Source organism: Phaethon lepturus, unplaced genomic scaffold, assembly GCF_000687285.1.
Source record: "Phaethon lepturus isolate BGI_N335 unplaced genomic scaffold, ASM68728v1 scaffold21653, whole genome shotgun sequence".
In the NCBI taxonomy this organism is placed as follows: Eukaryota; Metazoa; Chordata; class Aves; order Phaethontiformes; family Phaethontidae; genus Phaethon; species Phaethon lepturus.
In genome coordinates this window covers 1-26,148 of record NW_010530035.1, presented here as the reverse complement: position 1 = coordinate 26,148, position 26,148 = coordinate 1, and the positions used below count along the sequence as shown (strand labels likewise).

At 37.0% G+C, this 26,148-nt stretch overlaps 1 protein-coding gene across 1 annotated transcript in view; it reads right to left on the bottom strand.

Annotated features, from left to right (window-relative positions):
- Positions 1 to 25,109, bottom strand: part of LOC104618528 (E3 ubiquitin-protein ligase SH3RF1-like) — a gene marked incomplete at its 3' end in the record, with an annotated part of 53,551 nt that extends 28,442 nt beyond the window's left edge. Inside the window, exon 1 of the mRNA XM_010284153.1 lies at positions 24,723 to 25,109. Coding sequence (XP_010282455.1) covers positions 24,723 to 25,109 — 387 coding nt within the window. The remainder of the gene's footprint in view (positions 1 to 24,722) is intronic.
- Between the last annotated feature and the right edge of the window lie 1,039 nt (positions 25,110 to 26,148).

The following is a 26,148-nucleotide window of genomic DNA, read 5'->3' as shown; positions in this document are numbered from 1 at the left end:
TTTCTGGAAAACTTTTCAGCATTTTAATGCTGTAACACAACAACGTGAGTCCCTCTCTGAGGGCATCGTTTCATTTCAGATTAACAGGAACCAAGGAAAAATTACATTTTACAATTACAGCCTTAAATTTTTTGTTTGTACATGACCGTTTGGGATTAGATGCGGGCAGGGCTAAATGCTTGCAAAAGAGTGTAAGGGATGTGTAGGAGGAAGGTTCAGGGGTGATTATACCCACTCCTGCAACTAAAGACAACTCTGCCTTGCTAGTAAAAAATAAAGTTTTAGTCCTTTTTCCAGCATGGAGATGAGAGAGAACTAAATTCCTTTTAAATAATATTGCTTTTACAAGTTGATATGGCTTACACGTTACCACCGCCTTCAAAGATGATCTTTTAACAAAAAGAATTATAAATTATTTTCTGCACAACCCCACATGTAAGGTAACAGACACACAATCCATCAGACAAACAGTAGTTCTAATCAAATTTAGTGTGATTCAAACTGCACTCAATTTTTAGATTGCAAGAACTATAAACAACTAATAGTTTTCTCCTTAAAGTATCACATCTATTCTAACTACCTCTAGCGAACGGCTTTTGGCTATCACCGGATGATAAATAATGTAAACTAAAACCCCAAAAATGTCTTATAAGAAGAATTGGAAAATGATGGAACTCGCTTCCGTTTGTTTTATTCCTTAACTAAAACAGGTGCTTTTTTGAAGGAAAACACTGGACAGAAGTAAAAATAAAGTGTATTGTATCAGGACATTTTACAATAATTAACAAATTGAAACGTCAAAAAAACAACCGAAGAAGTCAACCTACTTTAGACTTGCCTGCTGGAAGTCCCCAGCACTTCAGAAACAAGTCCGCTTTTGAAGGACAAGATGACAGTATGAGGCATACAGCTGACAGACTGTACACTTTTCCCATGTTTCAATGAAAAAATGAAGAGTAAATTTTAAGAAAAAAACACAACCTTTATTTTTCTATTTCTTAATTCAAAAGTGAAATTTACCTTAAAAAACAGTCATCAAACGTGGGGGTCATTGAAAAGGTTTTCACAGAATACAGAAGTTTCTGATTTTAGTGATTTAGGGGCCTCACTTCAAATAGCAAAGAAGCTTTAAAAAAAAACAACACCCTCAGTTTGAACAGAAATAGTGGATGCCACAGCTCATAGTTCACATATTTTGTATCAAAATTTGCCTAGAGCAATCCAAAACATTTGCTCCTATTCATATTTTAGGTATTTGTAGTTACTCATAACAGCACGAGATGCTAATAGTTAGACTTCAAATAAGGAGAGCAAAACCTTTGAATTTCATCGGTCATGATTATTAGTAGCAACAGGGCATAATACTCCTTGTGCTTTCTCTGATCACTTGAGTGAAATGCGATAGCATCTTTAACACCATACTCTGAAACGACACATACATACTGACTTTTAGGGAAGGTTATACTACAGCATTTTTACAACTAATGTGGTAATGTACACAATTGGTTATTTCACCTCTTTCTGTTGCATAGGATAAAACTTTCTGTATTTAACCTCCAGATCACATTAACTAGCACAAAATAAAGCATCAAGCTCTGTGGGTAAATCATGCTTATTACTGATTCATTTAAGAATATCTGGCCTTCAAAAAAGCACCATGCCAAGGAAAAAAAATCCTATTTGTACAAATGGCAGCAAACAAGTTAGAAGAAACCTGTATATCTGCCACATATCTTAGGAAACACTCATTATAAAGTTAAATTCCTACAGTTAAATTCTCAAAAAATATCAAGAAATTAACTAGGCAGAGAAGTTTGATTCTCTTCTATTATGTATTATAACATATAGAAAACTTAATGCTGAAACTTGGGCATTCTCCGTTTTCAAATTTTTGCTATTACTGTAAGGTACTATACTGAATCCACAGCATGCTCTGCAGTGATATACTAGGTACTTCTCATGTGACTGATTAAGGTTTTATCAATCTAACCAGAGTAAATCAAAACACATGTGTATCCAAGGCTTTAGAAACTGTGTAAGATGACAAGTAATCATGGCAAGTAATAAGGATTGCACAAGAAAGTCTAAAGACAAGACTGTATGCTAGTTTAATTAGAACTTTGAGGTGAATACTTAACCACATATTAGTAAAGCTGTACACATGCAGCTAGAGTAAGAAAAAGACTATTTTTCTATTTACTGAATGTATAATAGAAATACTTAAACATTAATAAAAAAATTCACAAACACAGCACCCTATACAGTTAATCTAATTTATGCGAAAAAAATCTGATTTACATTCCTATAATCTACAGGGGTTTTGTAACCAATTCTGCCAAGACTTGCTTATGTTATTTTAATACTCTGCTTGCCATTGGGAAAATTTCTATTCATTCCGTTTCATCAGTACAATGATTTCCATTTCAACAAGTGTGTAGATACAATCTTTAAAAACTCATTTATGAGTAAGCAACCTTAATTTCTTGTGTTAGAGTTCAAGAGCAACATACATCATCTGAAAAATACCACGCAATATTCTAGCATAAACACCATCAATATGCAGTACTTCTACATTTGAGATTTCTTATCTATCATACCCACAAAGGAGATCTAAATGTGTTAGAAACTAAATGTTTTGTAACTGTACAAATTATAGGTGCTCATTTCATTAGAACAGAAAGAGATATGCAGGGGTTTTTTTTCATTACAAATATCCAATAGAAAACAGATCTGCTCCACATACTACTTGAAAAAAATATTTTTTAAAAATCAGATTAGGCCTCAAAACACAATTAGAAAGGTCATGTCAAAAAAACAGCTCTACTTCTGTTTGCTACTACTAGTGATTTCATTCATTGCTTTAGCAATGCAAGTCCACTACTGCAATCAGTAATTTACAATTTCAACAATAAATACCTGCTTATGTAAAACTGTACTACTTTTAAGACTTGTTTTGGGTGTATTTTTTTTTTAGTTGAAAATTTAGCATAAAAGAATGCATATTTAATGTATTTAATAAATGAAAAATAATGTACTTCAGCAAGCTACCTGTAAATTACAACAATTGAGAGATTTAATTGCATAAGCTAGAGAAATGCATTATCTCTCTTTTAGGGCACCTGGTTGTTCCCTCATTCCAATATCTAAACGGAGCACAAGATGATTTCTGACCCCCCTCAATTTTACGTACAAAGCAGTGGACAAAGTTTTTAAAAAAAAAAGAAAAAAAAAGGTATTATATTCATTTCACAGATCAAGAACTAAAGACTAATTCATCCTCTCTCAAAGACATACTACAGCATCTAAAATGTTATGTCTATTTTCTACTCCCCTTTCCTGCTGTTTGCTGAAGATTATTGCCCATTTGGCAAGGACAACAGGAAAAAACCCCCATGTGCTAGCTCATCAGCAGGCATAGTTCATAGCCTGCCGATAAGCCTAAACTGACTTTGTCAGTAACCTTCAGCAGAAGGCAGGAGTGATAACAGTTTAAATTGCCACAGATAAACCTGTCAAAGATCATGATTCAGCTCACAGAGAGACTAAGTGATTTGCCCAATGTCATATATTCAGCTTAAGAGCTGGAACTTAACAGTATCTCACAGTCTTAACTACAAGAGAGCTTTCATTAATGCATTTTATTATTGAGGGCAAAAAAAAAGAAGTTTCTGAATTAATCCTGTAATTTTCAGATTTTTGTAACTGCTTCCAGTCTGTCTCTCTCATCCATAATGTACAACTCCACACAAGCCTACAAAAAGCTACAAAAACTCCACACCTTACCTAGTTTACTCTCTCTTGCAAGATACAAATTTTATCAAAATCACGCACTGCCATGTTTTTATACAGCTGGGCTAGGGAGCAACCTTGAGCACACAAACCTGAACTGAAAGAATAGTGCTAGATTCATTTTAGAGCTGTGATACAAGGTCAGCAAATTGTAGTTGATTCTTTTTCCCCTGAAGTCGTTTATTTTGCCTTTCTTTTCAAAAGCATGAGTCCATCAGCAAAGAAAAGAAAAAAACTCTGATAAATAGAAACCAAAAAAGCAGCAGTAACCTTAGCTGTGAATAAACAGAACTAAGTTATACAATCACCATGAAAGAGTTTCTTGGATATATATTATTGGACAACGACTAACTCTGCTAAGTATTTCTCTTTTCATCTGCCCAAGAAATAGAAAATGCAATGTCTTTCCAATAAAGTCGTTTATTTTGCCTTTCTTTTCAAAAGCATGAGTCCATCAGCAAAGAAAAGAAAAAAACTCTGATAAATAGAAACTAAAAAAGCAGCAGTAACCTTAGCTGTGAATAAACAGAACTAAGTTATACAATCACCATGAAAGAGTTTCTTGGATATAGCATTGAACAACGACTAACTCTGCTAGGTATTTCTCTTTTCATCTGCCCAAGAAATAAAAAATGCAATGTTTTTCCAATAAACAGACCAAACTATCTAATTTCATGACATAATATTTCATTATTTGCTCCAAAAATAAACCACATTTATTCAATACGTGTGCTTGACCTTACCACAGGAAAAAGTATGCTGGAGATGGTGATTCATCTATATTGGTTTCTCAAACACCAAAAGAACACTAGAAAAAAGCACCATATAAAGACCCTGACCACAATGTGTAGTACTAGAAAGGTCCCTACAAGTACGTAAAACCAAAGCAGAGGAGAAAACTGCCAATATGGCAGGAAATAGAAGAGCACGGGACAGATAATGCATTAAGAGTTACATACACAAGGTACACATACAGGACACATATACAAGGCTGAACACATAAATATACCAATATTCATGAATGTATGAATACACTGACTAAATCTAGGGATATACTGATAGTGTTGCTGTGCCTCCACCTTCACGCACTCACCGAAGTGAAAACAACTTTCTAGTGCAATCTATTCTTTGTTTGAAAGGAAATAATGGGCTTCAATCATACCTCTGAAAACAACGTTATTTCCACAGTTTGCTACACTTACTGCAATGGACAATAAGATAAACTACTCTGATAAGGAAGTTTAGCAGAGAAGGAAAGTTAAAAACCAAATGAGTGGTATGTAAAATGCATCTTGACTACGGGAGTCAGTCCTGTGAATCAGCTTCAATCACATGGAACAAAGAGAGTGAGAATGTACTTGTTGAGAATTACGGGCCTCATCTCCGCATCTGCTGGAAGCGGGATTTCAATAGCAATCCAATTCATTAAATATATTTTATAAAGTATTTCGGTATCATAATATAATCTTTCTACTACAGGCTGAGACCTGAATGCAGAATCCAACAGCGAGAAAAAAAGAAACCAGGAAAAAATGGCGATTGTTAAAATGCAGATAGAGTCTTCGGTGAAACTAATAAAAGATTATTTCTTGTCCCTCTTCCCCACAAAAACCTAGAAGTACTCGTATCATGTCTTTTATAAAGAAATGTAACTTGCCATAAGTTTATCCATCAAGTGAATCGCTAATAGGAAAAATAAGATAATACCTTATTGTGCCTTTTCAACAATTGTGTACAGAACGTGTACATTGAATCTTCACCTCACACACTTACAGAAAACTAGAAATATTTACTTTGCCACTGCACGAATTAATACTTAATACTTTCCTACTACTACTCAAGTCATACATTTAAGAGCCACGTTTAGGTTATGTATTAAGATGTAACATAGACCTGTAATTTTGATGGATCCGGTGGCTCTTTCCTTATTTATACCACTTGAAGATTACAATTTAACCTATGCCAGGCTCCTTCATCCACATATTAATTTATAAATGAGACCATTCCAATCAAGACAAAGGCGGCAATGTGCATAGTCAATCACTACCACACCCAAGAAATTTAGGGGCAGGAACTACAGAATAGCTCATAGCTCTTGTCCCAGTAATTTCCCCGATAACTCCCAAGTCAGAAGTATTACTAAAAGAAGCTATTTCTACACTAGCTTGGAATCCTAAACTCTCTGAGCACCTGACACACTTTTATGAGGGATTTCCCCTCCAGCAGAATTTATAAGGAAGCTGTCGTCTTTGCCAATTAATATTTAATCTCACATTATTTGATATTATCCAGCATTGATTTCTAAAAGGTTTATAGTAAAATAGGCTTTAAGTCAATTTTGAATATTGAAACTAAAAATTACTTTTGAATGCAAACAGAGTATCTGAAAGCAAATATAAGCGACCTTAAAAAACTGAGATGGTAAGGTAAGGTGACTAGAGATGACTCTTGTTTACCCAGTCAGCATGCTGACACCTGTTTCCCTTCTACATTCTGTTTGAGTTAATCAAGTAGCCTGATTTTAATTTGGGAAATTCAGATTAATCTAAGAACCATCAGGCATTCATTTAAAATTTGTTTTCTTAAAACTGTGCCCCCTAAAGTCACTGAGATGTTTCTTAAGAAGCAAAAATGATATAAACAAAAACCACAAAACTTTAATAACCCAACAAAAATAATTTTCTCACTATGAGTAAAGACCTGCTTAACATTGCAAGTGATTTGGTAACATTTGACCTAAAACGCAGTATTCAGTCAACAGATGATCTTTAGCCATGGCCGTTTCATGGTTTTGTGCCCGATTAAAAAATTTGCTTTTTACTACCTTCTATCTATTTCAACTGTATTATATCAGAATTTTAGCATATTGCCACCAGTGGCACTTACTAAGCTCACCACATTGAGCATTAAAGCAAACTTCAGTTTTACCTTTGAGAAATCAAGGAGCGAATACCATCCCTCGTGCTGATTTGGAAACATTTGTTATTGAGCAATACTAAATAGATCAGATCTTTTTGGAGCAGAGACAGCCATCAGCCCTGATAGCTGCCTTACTCCCTGTTCATCTTCTACTGACCTTTTGGAATTGAATGCATCACTTTTTTTTTTCCTGGCATGACCTGAACAAGAGAGTGGAGATGCCTTACAGCCCTTCCACCTGCAGGTGGGTAGACAGTGCCCACCCTCCAGAAGCAGGAGCAGAAGAGTCTACAGCGCCACAAACTGAGGATAAAAGATCACTGTATTTTGAGAAGTACTCGAGTCACTGAAATACTGTGTGGGTTTTTTTGCTGTTGTTGTTTTAAGTAAATGTTCTATTTTGGTGGAGGAGGTTTTGTTGTTAAAGAAAAAATAACTTTTAAAGGAATCATCAACATAACCATTTAACTCTAGGAGAGTATTCCAAACTGTGAATACCCCTGAAATAATCCTCTGCAGTTCAGAATTAGCTCACCTAGCTGCGGAGAGGCAGGATTTCAGACATAATGCTTTTTAGTGCTACCTATGGGCTACGTGCAGTGGATGCCTTTTGGAATATATTTGGAAATGTAAATCAAAGCTCAGCTATGGGATTAAAGCTGAAGTATCTAGTATCTTAACAGCCAAGTTTTTGTCAGTCTAGCAGAAGAACATAAGAATCTAAACACAACTGGATCAGAGAGCCAAATTTGATGTTGCCCACCTGACTGCAGCAACAGATTTCTGCAGAACCACATGTGGGATAAACATTATCCCTGCTGTAAAAAAACATGCCTAAAATCAGTTTCAGAAAATAGCATTTAAGTTAAGATCTCTCGCCAATAATTATCATGGAAAACACACTGAATTTTAACAAGTGTAAGTGTGGGGCAAGGCTGCCATTAATAAACTTTATCATTAAATCTGCTACTATTAAGTCTATACATACAAAGACTCTACTGCTTATTAACAGTTCTTTCTCATCTCAGCAATATATTAAATTAAGAGACAGGTGAACAGCTTACTTCTACTGTTAAAATGATAGAGGCTACATTTGTTTTTGATAGTCACAGCAGTTTTGATATGCCTTGGTGGCACATTTCATTGCAGGGTTATCGCTGCAAACTGAAAAATCCACACACTAAAGGCATGCACAGGAAAACACTGGTGGATAGGCTTAGTATTTAATGCTCTTGTCCATTTGAGGATGATTCACTTTAGAGAATCTTCCAGCACAACTTCACTTACAGTAAGGATTTCTCCCAATTTTGCCACCCTTGGTCTAAGCAACATCTAAAGCACAGCACGAATGTACACTAAACTCCAGTGCTTTGGGTTCCTAGCCAGCCAAGGACAGCCTGGGTCATACACTGGCAACAACCTTGGCAGCACACTCCTCTGCTTCTATCACTGCCAATACTAATGAAACAAAACTGGACGCAAGAAGTTTCTTAGAAACTTGGTGTTAATGCTGCTTGGCTGGAACTATCTGTAATGCTTGTACTAATTATTCCTGAGTAGATTAAACCAGAGAGTGCCAAACCAGCCCAGCAGCCCTTTCTGCACACACTCTGCTGGGTGACCACATTTCTAAATTCAAAATTACATGAAATAGTTGACACCAACACAAATTACAACAAAGCTATATGAGTTTAAGAATCATTATAGCTATGATAAGAGAGTCATCACTGAAGCACCTTGAATATAACTCAAGCAATACATAAAAGTAATTTACATAAATAATCACACAATACATAAAAAAGTAGTTTTATTTAAAAAGGCAAACAATAAAATACAACCATAAAAATCTCAGGTTTGCTTTTTATTTGAAATATTGCACAGAATAAATGAAGAACGTGGAAAGAGAACAAAGGGATGATTTCTACACACCAGGAGTTCAGCTTTCTAGTGCCAACATTTTATACAACGCATTACAGTCACTTTTATGCCCTCATCTGCATGCGCCAAATAGAACAGTTAGTCTTCTTCTAGAGCCGCAATATGAGTACATACTTGTACTTCTCAATAATACTACACTTGTACAGCTTCAGCTGTTCTCTCTCTTCCAAGGTAGAAGATTGTGGTTCTATTTTGCTTTTTTAAAAAAGGAAACAAAGGAATATTACATTGCCCAGTGATTTTTTTTTTTTAAATACAGATTCACTACTCAGGCGTTTTATGCTATAGCATAAAGCACATTAAATTTAATCATTTTTCTACCATCTAGAAAGAACATACCTGACACTCATTTGTTATGAAGAGAAGAACATGGAATTGGAAGAAGTGAAAGACTAGATAAATGAGCAAGGTCATATGAAAAACTGAAGTCCACATACATCTCAAGGCAATTTCATAGAATCATTTAGGTTGGAAAGGACCTTTAAGATTGTTGTGTGCAGTTTTGCTGATTATTATTTTTAAAGGAATAACATTATGCTGAAATTATTTTTTTGTTATTCTTCCTTCAAATTCAATAAGACATATAACCCCCACAAGATCAAAGAGATATAGCTAACCTGAAATTGAATATTCAAAGTTATGTATATTTTTAAAGTTATCTCTTACAAAACAATTTAACTTGTTAAAAAAAAACACCACCTTAATTTATGCTTTGATAAATATTAGTTTCTTTCAAAACAATAGCGCTCCAATATCTGAAAGTTTGTCCCAAGGGATACTATTTTCTCATTAAAAACAGAAGTCAGAAATGAACTATTTTTCTCCTGAATTAATCTTATCTTTACATTACAGAGGAAAACAAGAAGAGAAATATCACAGCTAAGCCAAGACAAACAACAAATGTTATGTTCCCCATCTGACAGTCAAAAAATAAGGGAAAACCACACTTCAAGCCATACCCAATTTTGTGCTTTCTAGATGAAATATACAATCAGAATTATTTTATCTCACCAAATAATTCATTGGGGACACAAACAAGATTAAGGAAAAAAAAAAAAGAAGAAAATTATGCTATACCCATAAGAAGTATCATTAGTACCTGCAATACATAATCCAACACGACATGAGATCCAACCACTAAACCACAGATGTCTCTGCATGGATTTCCCTTAACCTCTATTACAGCACTGAAAGGGACGGCAGAACAGTTCTCTGGCCCAATGACCCAAGCACTCACCTGGGATGTGGGCAGTTAGGTTTTAATCCTTCTTCCAGTGGATATTTTATTTTCGGAGAGCGGAACAACTTCAGTTTTTGAAAGGGGGGCCAAAATCTACACGATAAAGCCACCACAATCACCAGTACCAATCTTCACAATACATAAAATACCAAACTAAATGCTGAAATACCCTAATTAAGATGATTCACTTAAGGCAGATTTAATGCATACTGACAAAATCACAAAACAGAAAAAACACACGACTTCTGTATCCAATGCTATTTTTTCCAGTGTCTTTTGAAAACATGTGCAAAGACAAACAAAAAAGCATAGAGAAAAATACAAAGTATTTGTTAACCCTTGATGGGAACAGTTAGCCAACATTCCTAGGTCCTTGCTGGTTTAGAAAGACAAAATGAGAATTTGAAATGGTATTTACCAAGAACATTCATAATACCATGATTCTCCAAAAATAACATGACCAAGAAACAGCACCCACGTACTTTGCAATTGTTGGTGCTACCAGCAGGTCCTGTGCTCTCTGGACCTGTCTGTTGCCTTGCTGGTTCATACACAGCTCATTTTTTTGTTTGTTTGTTTTTAACTTCTTTTTAACCCTTTCTCAGAAAATCTAATTTTCTTCAGGCACTAACCAATGACCCAGCTCCAGTATTTATGGTCAGTTTTATCAGTCTCCGTAGGGTTCTCTCTCCTGTTTCAGATTTATTATGCTGATCAGCACCTTCAGCAGCAGCTTCTATCGCTTCAGCTACCACAGGAACACTAAGATCAGTGTCCCTCTAATGAAGGGTATCTACTGCACTTGTTCATTTTTAAAACATCTGTTTTCAGGGAAGCCATTAACACTCTTCTGTATTCCAACAGAATATTTTCCAATGTATATTTTAATACCAAAGTTCAAAACTGCAGTTTTATTTCTATAACCACAAGTCATTGAAAAATATAAACCCAGTGAGTGTTTACATAAGACCACAGATTTCTTCTATTAAACTTAATATGCTGAATAGAAGAAAGAAATCTGCAAAAAGTGTTCTTTTTTCGAAACACAGCACAAATCAAATGCTATTTCATCCACTGAGTGCTGTTACTAAGACATTCAGATCCATTTATCGTAATAAAAATCAACAATCTTCTCTGAAAAAAAAGCAATTTGGCAAACAACAGTATATTCAGCCTAGACTTCAGTAATTGCAGTCTGCACCCAAAACCAGAGCTCTGTGGCACTGACAACACCCCTGCCATTTGAATTCTGTTCAGCACCAAGTTTAGTCTGCCTTTGCACAAAGCAATGGGTTTTCCCTAAGTCAGAAAGCCACGCTCTACCAAAAGTTTCATTGACTCTACCTCTTTCCCCATAATGAAACACGCGGAAAGAACATGAATCTGAGTTTCTAAACACATTCATGCATTCAAACCTACAAAATTAGGGCATAACTTGATTTTGGCTTATCAGAAATCTTACAGATTTTTACTCATGTTCTAGCTTTGAGAACCTGAGATACCTGAGTTCCCAGGAATTAGATGCTGTTTCTAGGAGGATGTTGGGTCCTAACCTTAAACTGTAAATAGCAGCTAGCAGAGAGATAAAGACATGATTTCCTAAACACGACTAAAGCCAACATCCAGATCCGAGAATGAGGTTATCTGTTTATGCACGAAGAGGATTTCTCCAACATCATAAGGTATCTTACACAAACATAACTTAAGAATTCCTGAAGGCAACTACTTAACATTTGCTCGAAACACAATTTGGAATACTTTGCTTTCCATTTACAATAGGCAAGACTAACCAAGCCCAGCCATCAAATATGCTGTGACTACTGCATACTAGGCTACAAGATTTTTCAAACCTTAAGACGTGACTAATTAAGACGACCAAGTTAGTGCTTCTATTTAATTCAGATAAACTACCTTGATCTTCAATCTGGCTATGTGTGACTGAGCTTCAATCTGACTATATCTAAGTGAAGCTGCACTGAAATCTCCTTGTAAGCAGATGAAGAATTTCACGCACACGGATTTCTTCTGAGGACCGTGCCTCTGAATATTAGAAATCCACACCCTTCCATTACTGCAAGTACAAAATTGGCTCTCAAATTTTATTTCTTTTTTAACCATTTCTAATCTAATATCTTTAGTTGTGAACTGAGAAGTACACTCCAGGCAAAAATATACATCCACTTGGACAACCACAGCCTAAAAAAACCCAACAAACAAGGGCATAAACTTCATCAACCTATCCATGTCATTAACTGTTGTCATCAACATTAAAAAATAAGGAATTGTGTGGTATAGCCTAACTGGCTGTGCAATGCAGACATTTACAAAAGCTCTAAAAGGATTAAGGGTGCCACGTTCCATAAAATTTTACTCAGAGAACGTTTCTTAAATGGCATCTGAGTTTGCATGTAAAATTCTGTGACTGCTGCAAGAAAAAGGGGCACAAACGTTTCCTGACAGTTGTGCTGTTTTAACTCACAACCCCTTTTTTCTTGGATTACTTTAGTGCAAACTCAGAAAACTTGAAACAAGAGTATTGATAGGAAGATTCCCCCCCCCCAGTGTAATACTTTTGTAGAATAACCAGTTCTTCTTCTATGCTGTTTAAAATCCATTTTGATCTGTTTTATGCTGTTCCTTTTAAAGGTAGGGAGGTAGTAAAATAACAAATAGGAAAGCATATAAAACATCAGCTCCCTGTTGCAAGCAACACAATTCTGACTTGAATACAGGAAAAAGTATGATTTCCTGAGTAAAGAGCATATACCCACAACAGGAGCTGAAGTTAGAAATAAGCTTTCATTGACCCTTACGTTTCTTTCTGGATCCCGAGGTTTCAGTATGACAAGGTAAATATTGCTTGAAATTGTAAAGTGCTTTGGGAATCCGTTTCCAGAAACGGCCCACTAGCTATTCTATTTCTCCACTGAAAAACTGATTCCACTTACAAGTGAAAGTAAAGATAAACAAAAATCTCCCTTACTGCACAAAAATAATGTATTTTGAAAACAGAATTCTAGAAAGATAGTTTTCCTTTTAAGCGTGTTACAGAACGGTGAGCTGCTCCAAGGGACTGAAAACATACTGAAAATATTCCATTATTTTGCTTGGAGAACCTGCCCTACAAAATTAATTCTCCTTCTCTGTCATGACTAAATTCAAAACAATAGTAAGGTTGTAGCTATTCCCTGTAATGCCAGTAGGATGTTTACGTCCTTGTTTTCAGCTATTACTCACTGAAGAACTACACAAAACACCGAGGAAACATGGAAGCAAGGTGAAAGAAAATGCTACCAAATCAGAACAGTCACAAATGCTCTCCCCCTCGCCCTTCCTGCTTTGAGAATCTTTTCTTATTTCTAAGAAATGCCTAGGACACTAGCCCGCCTTTTCCTATAATCTTTTTGAGTTCATTGAATGGAAGATTTAAATATGTAGCTTTATTGGTTCTATAAGAACTGTGAGACTATTTTATTGGTAATAAAATTGACATTTTTAGAATCCTGTGAAGGATCTCAAAGTGCTTGAGAGATATGCCAGAAATAATCCTCGTATTTTCCTGAATTCCTGAGCAGGAAGTTCTTCAACCATTTTGGAGCTGAAATATTCTACACGTCACATAGTACAAGAGACAGTATTTCAAAATAAACTGTGAAAAATACAATACAAAGTATTTTGAAATTAAAATACACACATACTGAAGGAATATCAATGGCATGCAAGTCAACACAGTTAATTTTTGTTATTCTTGCCTCTCATCTAGCCAACTCCTCCATATCAACTTTTTCATTTTGATGTTCTCCAAAGCCTTCCCCAAACATCAAGCTAGCTCTTCAACTTGTTCCTTCAGTACCTCCTCCTCACCAGGTCTCTAGTTCAACTCCAGTGAGCAGAGTCATTTGCTCAATCCAATTTCCTTCTCTGTCATTTTCTATTGCTATGTTCCAAATTTACTACCACAGTTTGTTTTCTTTCAACATAATTCACTATTTTCTGTTCCCTTATTACTTGACCTTTCTGGTCTTTACCACCCGTCAGTACTGAAGTTTCTCTGCTGTTCAGTCATCTCCTCCCAGAGGCCTTCTCCCATTCTTTCAACAAGATGAGCGACTGTTTTCATGCCTCATACTTGCTCCGTGCTCAGCTCTTCTGCCTCCCACTCCAAACACAAGGTCACCCTTGGCATCTCCCAGACCTGGCTTGCACCCCACTCCACCTCCTCTGCTCCCGCGCTGTGTTGAACATGCCTGGCAGGGATCCTGCGGTTAGTCTTCTTCCACTATAAACTGTTTTTTCCTTCCTTGGGCTCCACTACCTCAGCAGCTCTGCTCAGTAGACAGACACAGCTTAAGTTCAACAGGCCTAGAAGAGCCAAAACTGAAGAAATATGCAGCCTGCAGAGGTGGCCAATACCACATTATCTGCATTCATGTTTTTTAAATTCTGGTCCACAGACTACTGACTGCCTGAAAGATTTTCAAAGATAGCTTGTGAAACAACCACAAAGAAGCTTTTAATCTGCATATGCATAATGGCAAGGAAGCAAACTGTTATTTTTATTTACTCTGTTCTATATTTAAAAATTAATTTAATTTTATTAGGTTGTAAACCAGGAATGAAGGCATTAATTTAAAAATGCTTTATTCCCTCCTGCAGCCCCCCTGACAAAGTGATAGTCCTTTCAACTTCCTCCTCTAACGGTAGGTAGTGTGTCTTATACTTAATAGAAGTTCAGATCAGCATTTCTCAACCTTTCAAAACTCAAGTGTAGATATCAACACTTATTTTTGGAAGACCTATATGTCTTCTGAAAGATTATCTATTCATCTACTTATTGACTATCCCTGCCCTGCTTAGACTGAAGATCTAAGAGGATTACAGAACCTGGTGGCAAGGCTGAAGGCTTGTTAACTTAATAAGGCCGTGGATTTAAAACTGTGTTAAATTAAACAGGTTTTGAAAATGGCTTAACTCTGCTAGTGTGGATAAGATTTAAGAGTCTCCTCTCAGTTCTTTATCTAGCTCATGAAAAAGAAGACCACGTGAGATAGTAGGGCACTGGCATACACGAACAAGTGAAAGTCTATGAAACGTTGATTTTTCTTTTCGCAAGCTCTCAGCTTCAGAATAAAAGCTTCATTTTTACTCAGAGGCACATCACCACAGCACACTGAATTCATCTTTACTGGATTTGTTTCAAATAAGCTTCTAGAACAGCTATGCCCTATATATGCCAACTCAGATCACCATCTGATACTTTTCATCTTAACTCGTTTTAATGTCAGAAGTGCCTCATCCTTCCCCAATTTTTTAATATAAGTAAAACGCAGACTACAACCTAAAGAATTAGGATAGCATGCTAACAAAGAATAATTGAAGAGACTTGTTTCAAACTCTGCAGTATTGATCCTCTCACTCCTCTGTGCATAAGACTACATTTCTTTTCTTGATTTCAGCAGCTTGAAAGTCTGGTAGGAGTAAGTACTTTTGTCTTTAAATCTGAGCCTTTCAGAAGTTTGTCTTGTAAAATTGTGGTTCACGCAAGATTAAACAGTGCTTCAGTTCTTTAAAAAGCTTTTAATGTATGTGTATATTTTGAAAATTTAGGTGCTGAGAAGATGAAGTCAGAAGAGGTAATATGCACATCTTTCCTTTATAAAAAGGAGAGCGGAGTTACCTCACCTTATTGCAACACTAACGCCGTGAAACAAAAACAGTTTTATTAACAAAGGAACACTAAAGACAGAGCAGTGCTTTGGGTGTTATGAAGTCCAACCAGACAATCTGTGATGCCTGGCTTATCTTCTGCACAACACTGGCAATACTCCTTCACTTCAGAAAGGAGGAGAATTATATTTGTATTAATTTTTAAGCAACACTGAAATGCTTACCTTTGATCAAAATGCATTTATGATTAACAGCATACTTGCCAGCTAGAAACTGCAAAATTATACTTTGCACATTTGCAGAAAATAAAACTGGATAATCTATATTCAACTCTTTAAGAATCATGCCAACTTGGAAGAGAGAAAGAACAGTTAAGCACGAAACCAGAGCTTTTCATCCAATTAAGAAAAAAAAAGCACCACAAATTTACACTTTTTAACAATTTTATGTGGAAGGCTGAGCATACCAGCACAGTTTCAAACAAAATTACTGTGCAAGAGAGACAGCGCACACACCCATGTACGGGAGAACCTTGTTGTAATTTTTAGGACATCAGATACATTCTTGCAGGTTCTACTTTTTTATACTTGAGAGAGTTTAAGTGCTTAAACTGTAGGTGGTGGGAAATTAATCAAGGGACAGATAAGAAGGAACAAAGACCTAGGCAAGAAATTAAATTACTTAAAATTCTGAAGCGTTCATCCTCTTATGCTACAAGAAACTTAACTTTGGATAATAAATCACATGCTTGAGTGCCTCAACAACTGTGTCACAGTCCTAAGCATCTAAGAGTACAGGGATAAATGATTTCCATGATGCGCCACAGTTGAGTGTCATGTACCTAGCAGGGTCAAATTCTGAGACACGCCAGCAACAGTGTCTGTAAATGAAACATGAAGAGCTGAGTTTGACTTCTGTTGTTTCATTTTCCCATCAACTGGAGAATCCAAACCTGTATGTTTCCAGAAAACACTGAATGACATTTTGAAGATATGCATATAAGCATCACATGTCAGAGAATTCCAAATACTGGACTCAGTTTCTCTCTTTAGAGTAATTGTCCTTCTCTCCAGAGCATCTTCTCAAGTCCTGATGATTTCCTTATGTTTAAGAGGATGCAGAAGAGAAAACAGACTTAACTGTTTGCCTCTGTGCTGACCAAAACCAGCAGGGCCTTCGTGCCCATACTGCATGGCAGCCCCGGCAATATCTATGGGATGAGACTAAATGAAAGCAGTTATTCAGGCACTCTCAGTGCAGCAAAGCTCTAACTAGGACTAGCCCCACCATTTAGTCTGACAATCAGAGGGCAGTGCTGCCATCTCCCTCTCTATACCCAGGATTCTGGTTGCACAGACAGTGCTATGTCTAGGAGATGCCTGCCAAGATGCTAACCTCAACTGTCAACACTGCTGAGCCAGAATCTGATAGATTTGGAAACCAAAGAAGAAGGACGGACTTCTAAATTACTGGAGCTATTGCTTCCTTGTCCTAACGCTTCAGCCTTGGACTGCAGACATTGAAGTATAACTGAAGTCCACCAGTTACACAAAGTGGTGACACAGCACTCGTAAGGGGGCACACATCATCTCTTCAAAGCTGCCTTTGAAGCAGCTTTTTTCCTTCTCTCCCCCTTAGATCTATAGGGAGGTGGAAATCTGTAAGTAAACCCATGACATGACTATTCTTCAGTATTCCCAACACACGCCGGAGTCGTATACATTCGCTTGTCAAGACAGATCAGAAAGGCTGAAGTGATCTTCATGAGTTTGGAAGGTGAAGATAAGAAGTGCAGAAGAGAGTACCTCCCTGGGATGTGCCATTCTCCCACCTCTGGGCCGCTCACTTCCTAAGATTTAATCCAGCTCACCTCAAAGTAGACATTCTCGGTCAAAAAAAAAAACCCAACAAACCTGCTCGCCAAAAAGATTCTGATTTGGTGATATGAAAAGAAAAGCAAAGAAACTGATCTAACGCAACTGACCCAAGAATGCACCTCTGGTTTTCTGAGATGACGCTTTTCTGTCTGGTAACAAAGAGGCATCTACCAGGAACTGAGACAGAACAGATGCACACTTTTCCTACATGCACGCAGTAACGCGGTATATGTATGAACAGGGCTGGCCAGATGATATTTCAGCTTTATTTACTGAGACACGTTCTTGCCCACACTACGATGTCTATATTGGTAATGATTTAAAGGAAAAAAAAAAAAGCAACTTTTAAAGCAAAGGAGGCTAAGCAATACTGTAACATTAACCTACACTTTATGCTCTTCATTAATTTAGCAAATTTAGTCAAATACCAAGAGCATCTGTAGTACAGATACTTCAACAGAACATTTTCTTTCCTATTGCTTATTTTATTTTCCCTGTGTTTGACACAGTCAAGGACAAATTGGACACAAAAGGGAAGAAAGATGTATGTTTTCTTTTTCTTGGAAATAGTACACTAAGATCAGAGGCAAGAAAACGTTTGAATAAAGGCCAACGATGGAGCCAAAGAAAAGACCAATGAAGGTGTCAAGCATATCATAAGGAGAAGGCCAAAAATACTGCAACGGGAAGTTCACCAAAAGACAGAGAAGCAATTGAACATAATAAGTTTCCAGTTTTATTATCACAGCTGCAGTTTCAAGCTTGCTGTTTTCCACAGTTCCTATCCATACACTAAACACAGGGGTAAGAGGAAGTACCATGTGAAAACCACTTCACTGAGGTGAAGGAGAGAGGAGGAGAAGGATTTCTATCTGACCCCATCCCAGTCAGCCCCTTCAGCCCCTCCTACTGTACAGGATGTCTATTAAAGCCACCAAACAAGAGGTATCCATTGCAGAAAGCCAGAAGCTATGCATACAGAAACACGGCAATAGCACTACTGACTGACTTTTCTATCCAGACCCTGGATCACCTATGTAAAGCATTTTCATTGGGATTTGATTTTTGTGGTAATAGGAGAAAAAAAATAAAAGATTTTTATTCTCTAACAAAAAACCTGTTCCCTTTCAAAAGCCCATTAAAAATAAAGGCTTTGGACTTCCTTTTTGTGTAGAAGTTTAAATTTTCTGAACGATCAAAGCTTTTTGAGTAGAGCAATAACCTGTAACTCACTGGTGAAACTGAAGTGGAGAAATAAAGACACAATTTCATTTCAGGTAGGCAGTTTTAAATGAATCTGCAAAAATGGAGTAATATTAAATTGGAAAATGAAGGGAAATAAAGACAGACCCCTCTTCCACCTGAAAACAAAGTAATCATACAACAGTACCTTCCACTAATACACAAAAAAGGGTATTGGAAACAAAATAAAAAAGGGATTTAAGTATCACACTTAAATACTGTGGATTTGGTTTTTTTTTGTTTATAAATCAACTTACTTGATTCCTCATTATTTTCTAAATAAAGGGACTACACTAGTTTCGTAGCTATTTTATAAAGCAGATTAATGTTACCTGGCAGGTTAAAGATTGCTATCAAGGTTCAAAGTATGGAATTAAATATTTCTGTACTACCAACACCACTCACATTAGACATTCTCTTTCTATTCTTTTCAAAACACACTCAAATCTACACACCAGTGTGCCAGTCGGATGCAGATTTCTCTAGCTTAAGAACAAAACACTAGCTTCCACAGATTTTTTAAGTGTCTGGCTTTTCCTCAAGGAGGTATTTATGTGATCCCCTATTAAACATCCAAACAAAATGAAATCCTTTTAACAATGTAACACTAGGCACTGGACCATCTTTGGTACAGGAAATGGATTATGAACAGCTCTCCAGGAGTGTGCAAGTCAATGATTTAAAGAGTGAGCAGCAGTATCTACTGACCTCAACTGAGACTGTGGACCCATTGTAAAACACCCTATAGATACATCCAAAATAAAAAACGTCAATCTCTGCCCTAGAGAGTATACAGTTTAAATAGTGAGCCAAACAAAGGAAGTACTATCAGTCATATCTGCAGATGGGAGACAGAGGCACAAAGAGCTCTGAACAACTCTATGCAAGGTTATAAAGGATGTCTTTGGCAGAGCCAGGAACTGAGCCTGGAAACTCTCAATCCTAGCCCAATGCCTCTGGATACTGAGACAATTCTTCCTTTTGCTTATCCTCACTCTCTTTAGTTAATTACGTATCTCTGAGAGGAAACACAGAAACACATTAACACCATGAGAGGCAGTCTATTTTACTTTTGCATCATATGTTAAGCTAGAGAAAATTTAATGGAGATTATAAATATAAAAGTGTTGCAGAGAAGTAATTACAATTGTACAATTTTAAATGTGAAAGGAGAATCTGGTATTTCAGAAAGTATAAGGGGAAACAAAAGCATGCATACATGATTTAGAAAGACTTCCCAAAATGTTTTCTAACGGTCACTCTGGAATATGTATAAGAGCCCATCTCCACATTCTCAAATTAAGGTATTTCACATGTTAAAGTTGCACCTCGACACTCCTTACTTTTGTAGGATGGAATACATGCAAGGAATGCATCTATTAAAATGCATAATTAAAACTACACAGACAACCATAGGATACACTTTTTTTTTTAATAAAAGGAAAAGAAGATTTTGTACAAATTTGTACAAACACAATCCTCAAAAATCAGGCATCATCAAGTAATGTTCTCTAGTCTACCATCACAAATACCAATCATGAAACGAACTGCATTAGCCATTCTTTCTTACATATTTCTACAACCACTTTTGCCCCAAAGTGGCATACTTTACAATCTGATCTATTATCACAATGCAAGCCGCTTCTGTGAGTACTTGACCAACAGGTGTTTACTGATACGACATTTCTGTGTACTGTTTTATTCTGCTACCTCTTGTTCAGAGATGATTTAAACATCTGTTCCAATCTGCACCTGCTGCTCTGCCTGGCCATCCCCACATTTATTTCCAATCTTTTAATATATTTTCCTCTTTGGCATTAAAGCTGCTTCAGCAGCTCCCAGGCAAGCCTACTGGATCACAAATGATGGCTGCTGTGGCAATATGGATGTGAGAATTTAAATTTTTACTGTTGCTTTTCCATGTTACATGAGCATGAAAATGGACGTGTGGGTTTACGCTACAATGCAACAGAGCTGAGCATTAGCAGAAACTCACGGAACAACCTTCTGTTTGTGGGTTTTTCTTTCCTCCTCAGTTTAGAAGAATTTATCACAAGCATCTAGGATGTTAGTGGTTCTCAAGAGAAAGACAAAGTTTTAGGAATGCAAAGAGCAATATTTTTTTGGATACAGTTAGAAAGCCCCCCTTTAACACCTAGATAAGCATCTTTTAATAGCCTGTAATATTCCTTTACCCTCTCATTTCAAGTAGACTTCACCACAAGTGACATCACCAGAGGCCTCTATCAGCTTTCCGGAGTAGAACCAAGAAAAGAAAGATAAAAGCTTCAGGACTTTACCACTGTCTGCACTGTAAACGTTTCTCCATAAGATTTCCCACTGACATACAGTATAGTATACTCAAATTACACCATCACTTCTTACGGAGCATAAGCATCAACTCTATTAGGCATGGACACCTTTTGAGCTATTCATGCTTTTCTTTTGAAAAGGGAGACCATTTGAGTCCTTTGCTTACCTCTCCCTGCCTACACTTGGTCCAGAAAACAACTGAAAACTTTCTCAAAAAATATTTTCAATAGTGATGAGGTCTCAGACTATCTAGACAACTCTGCACTAGGTTCTGCTGAGAAGACTGCCCTAACTTCAGAAACATGGACTATAAAGAAACTAGCACGAGAAGTGGCATGTCTTAGGCATGTACAAATTCAAAGGAAGGGTTTAATGCATATCATCTTAAATCTATTCTCTAGCAGAGAAATTAGAACAGTTCTCCAACACCTGTCAACTTATGCACACCTCTACATTTAAGAGTCCTGCAATAAGCATACCCTTGTAAAACTACCATAAGGAACTTAAGATAATACCTGTTTGACATACTTTATGAAAATTACAAGATGAATAACATGAGCATAAATTTGAAAGTAAGTACCCTAAAATTTTCGTGTGCTCTTTTTAAGGAAAGAAGGCTCAGGTGATCATGCAGTCCCTCAAAAACTTGCTCCTGATGACCAAGCCCAAGCAGATTTGACAGCAGGTTGCAGTTCTTAAGAGCTCTTCCAAGCTGTCAACCTAGCTGAAAATTTTCACTTTAAAAAAAAAAAAAAAGCAAAGCATTAAATTAGCATCCATATCAGAGAGGAAGCCGCAGCATGAGCTTAACTATTATTTGTTCTCCCAGGCAAGTTGGCTGCTCAGAACAGTAGAGCTGGGCAGTCAGCAAACAGTTTTCCATCAGGTACAGCAGTATGGTGCCTTTGTCCAACTGGTACCTGGGGAAAGGTGCAGCAGGTTTTATGCATCAAAATATTAGTGAATAGAAAAAGGTTAAGAACTTGCAGGGAGAAACTGCAGTTGTTACAGCAGTGGAAGATTATAGAGGCTACAAAAAGAAACAGGGTTATTGCAGTAGGGGGAGATAGAAGGCACAAGATTTGTTAATCACCACCACCCACCCAGCTTCATCAGTTTTAAGACTCAGAGAACCATTTGTTTGTTTACTGCCATGTGTCACCACATACATACAGAGAATGCAATATACATAGTATGGTGCAATAACAGAGCGGGCAGCTCCAAAGTCATTGATACAGTTCAGGAAATCACACTGCAGTACATGCTGTATTAACCTTTTCTGAAAATTATGGCATCCTCTGAAACGGCATTTATGAGCTTAGTATTACTTCAGGGTATAAGCAGAATGCTTATGACTTGACAGCCTTCATCCACATTCACTTCATTTAACATAACAGCAACTTTCATTTACAAGTTCCCCTTCAGCAAAATTAGTTTAGGAAATCTGACTCTGCCACTCATCTAGAAACAGATTTTCCTCTCCAATTCGCAGAGAGGAACTGTATTTGCAAGCATCTTTATATTATAGCTAGCAAAACAAATAGGGCATTCACTTCAACACTGTCCATTAAATTGGCATTTTGCTTTCTGGAGCATTTCTTTTCATAGAGAAAAAGGAAAAGTTCTTCTTATCTCCCCGTTCTTATCCCTCAGGGCCAGCTTGTGTTCTTCAAAGTACTGCCTTCCTAGTAAAAAAGGCTCTGGACAAAGTGGACAAAAGATGAGAAGATTCATCTTTCCCTGTCTCCCAAAGAAAAGAAGACACAATGCCTGTGAAACCCCAGAAACAAAGATATATTCAGGCTTACTGTAAAATGTTGAAATCTATCACTAATATACACCGAGTATCAGTTAACTGCATGAGGAATGCACATGGTCACAATTTTAATGGCACATGGTACAGCATAACTAATAAATTGAAGCAACATTCCATATGTTGTCACTTTCCATGCTGCACATCTGGAAATGCAAATGTTGCAAAACAGGATACTATAGAACATTGAAAAAAAAGAGAGAGAATATTCTGTATTCAAGTTATTTTTTCTAATAAGACTTTGAGAAACTCTGAAGCACAGTCATTCACATATGCAGTACCTTGCTGCACCGGAAGCCTTTTTAGAGGAGCAGCAGTCTTTGAAAATACACAAGTATTTACAAAGCTAGACACAAAAATAGAGAAACAAGTTATATGGGTATTTTGTTTTAAGTTGAAGAGCTTTTGCAAATGCAAGGTATCATGGTAAACACCTTAAGGTTCTGGAGAAGACCAGACTGGCTTTGATACTGCTGAAGCTTCTTTGCAATATTTAAGGTTTACCTTCTGAAACAAAACAAAAAACCATCACGAACAAAAAAAAACACCCCAATAACACCCACACATCATCTTCTCCCTTACCAATTAATCTATAACAGAACAAAACTCATTAACAGAAAGTGGCATGATAATTATTATTTTTATATTCTAAAGTAGAGAACCTAATAAGAGTCTCTACCAAGCTGAGAAAACAGTACAATCTAATGGAAGAACACCTGTATTTTAAATCCTCATGCAAACTTAAGAGGTGTATCCTATATGTTTTAGAAAGATTCCAATCAGGTAAGTATAACTGAGGACAAATAAGCGTAAGGCTTCCTTCATTGGTTAAGTAAACTAAGTCATTCAGCTATACTTTAAAATAAAAAATTAGTCCTGCCAAATCCAAGGACAGGGCTTAAACGTGTAACTCCTTAAGACATTTCTTAAAAATAAAATAAACTTCACAAGAAGGAAACCACCTAAGCCATTCAGAAACTCCACTTCAATCACAGGAACCCTGAATACAACCAGCATCACAAAGGCATCAAGACCTTTCAGAGAAGCTGTTCTGCCTTGTCATTAGATAAAACTGAGCAAGATCAAGTCACCTCACAAAATTGTATTTCCCAATACAGGCTCTAGAATGGATAATCACAAATGAGGTTAATGAGTCTTGATTATAAGGTATGACAGAATCTACAGGTTGCACAGATCCTAGGAAGGAACAGGAGTACAGACAGAAGGCAATGTCTTCCATCACAGTACGTAAATTTTCCAGATGACGTAGAAAAAATACTTTGAGAAAATTAAAGAAGGGGCGGGGACTGAGAGTACAAACAACCTACTAGACCACAGTAATTCAAAGCTTTCTTTTTTAAAGGCAGAGAAGTAAAAATATAGCTCCTTAGAAGCCAATAGCAAAACCTTCATTGACTTCAACAAGAACATAACTTTCCCGCTCATGTTTAACATTCGTTACATCTAACTCAAAGGAAAATTATTGATAGTCAGAATCATTACAGAAAGCGCAAGAACCAAAATAAAATCTCTAATGTTGCAGTTGACAAACCAAGAACAATTTCAAGTGCTCTTCACAAGATGTTTATTCTTAACCGTTACTTAAGCTTTCCACATAAGTTATCTTGTTCTACTAAATTTCTTTTTAATAAGACGGTTAAGGTATTGAGATGCTTTTCTTCTCCTTACCTCAGCAACTGAGGGTTTTAATAAGAAAGTATTACTGCTGGTATTTACACAACAGTAAAGCAATACCGATAAGAACACTGATGTGTTTTGCTAAAAATCTACCACAAATCTCAAAAATACTTTGTTCTGCTGAATTTACTATCTGACTATCCTGAAGCACAGGCCACCAACTGTTTTGAAACAGCCCGGGAAAAGATATGATTGCAACAAAATACCATCATCATATAGTACTTACCCTAACAGGAGGGCTCCGTGCTTGCACCCTTTGCTGCTGTCCAACTTGAGAGCTCTGCAGGTCCTTTGATCCGCAATTAGCTACAGTGTTGATGGGAACCTTTAAAGCATTTGTGCTACCAGTCCCACCACCAGCGCTGGGTTTTCGAGGCCTCTGTTTAATGCCATCCAGTAGTCTAACAAGCAAAATATTACTGGGAAGTTCGTCAACACTGCAGTCCACTAAAGTCCTGCACTCTGGGCATCGAAGCTCATTTCGAGAGCTCACAATGCCCAGCAGACAGCGCTTACAAAATGTGTGCTGGCAAGGCAAGACTTTTGCAGAAGCATCAAGTCGTTCTAAGCAAACAGGACACTCCAACAGATCCAGCAAAGCTGATTCATCCATTTTCTTTGTATTACTTAACCAAAAAACAAATCGTCGCAGAATTGGTGTGTTTTAAGCACCCCAAGGATATCATGTTACATCCATTCCTCTTCTGACTGTGCTCTGAAATTTTTTGAGAGAAAAAGGTATCAATAAGCTGGAAAAAGAGTCAAGAAGAGTATTTTACATGAAGATGTTCATACAAAGAGCAAAATAAAAGATCTCTAGACTAATTCAGTAAATATTTTCAATAAATGAAAGAAACTTGAAATAGTAATAAACAATAATAGCAATCTACATTAACAAATCTATTTAGTTAAAATATTATAACAAATGCTAATGGCTAAGGTTTTTAAAGTCAAGTCCGCATAAATTTTAACCTTGAGCAATGCTGTTTTCTCAAATTATTCCAGAATGAAGAGCTATCCCCAGTACAGCATTACAATAAAGCTTACTTTTCACAGTTCTTGCTTAATACACCTGTATCTCAGAACATTTCTTTGAAATTAGCTTTTTTTCCACAAGACGACGACAGGGAACGTAACTACAACTGGGTCCAAAACAACACAACATACACCAACAGGGCACAGAAAGGGGAATTAGCCCAGACTAAGCCAACAGCAGACTACATTTCTACCATTTCTGTAAAAAGTAATAGCAGCACATTACACACACCAGTCTTGAAAGCAGCCTGTAGCTCACAGGGTTTCGAGCTTACCACAGGCACTGACAAGAGGGCTCATTACAGTGCCGCCTTTAAGGAGCGCTTCAAAAAACTATCGCCAAGTGATTTACAGCAGGAAGTGCTACTGCCGTATCGTTAGGACAACACGAGTGCTGCGTATGCAGCCACAGAGGGAGCGGCAAGCCTTCAGCCGGCTTAAGTGTATGCAGCCAGGGGCTGGCAAAAGGGGGGAGGAGCGGGAAACCCCACCACCAAAAAACCCCCTGAAGAAAAAATATCATTCTGCGGGAAGTCACGCCAGGCTGCTGCACAGGAGAGAAAATGGCTTGTTGAGCTCGGCAGTCCCCACCGCGACGCGCCCGCGTACCCGGCGCG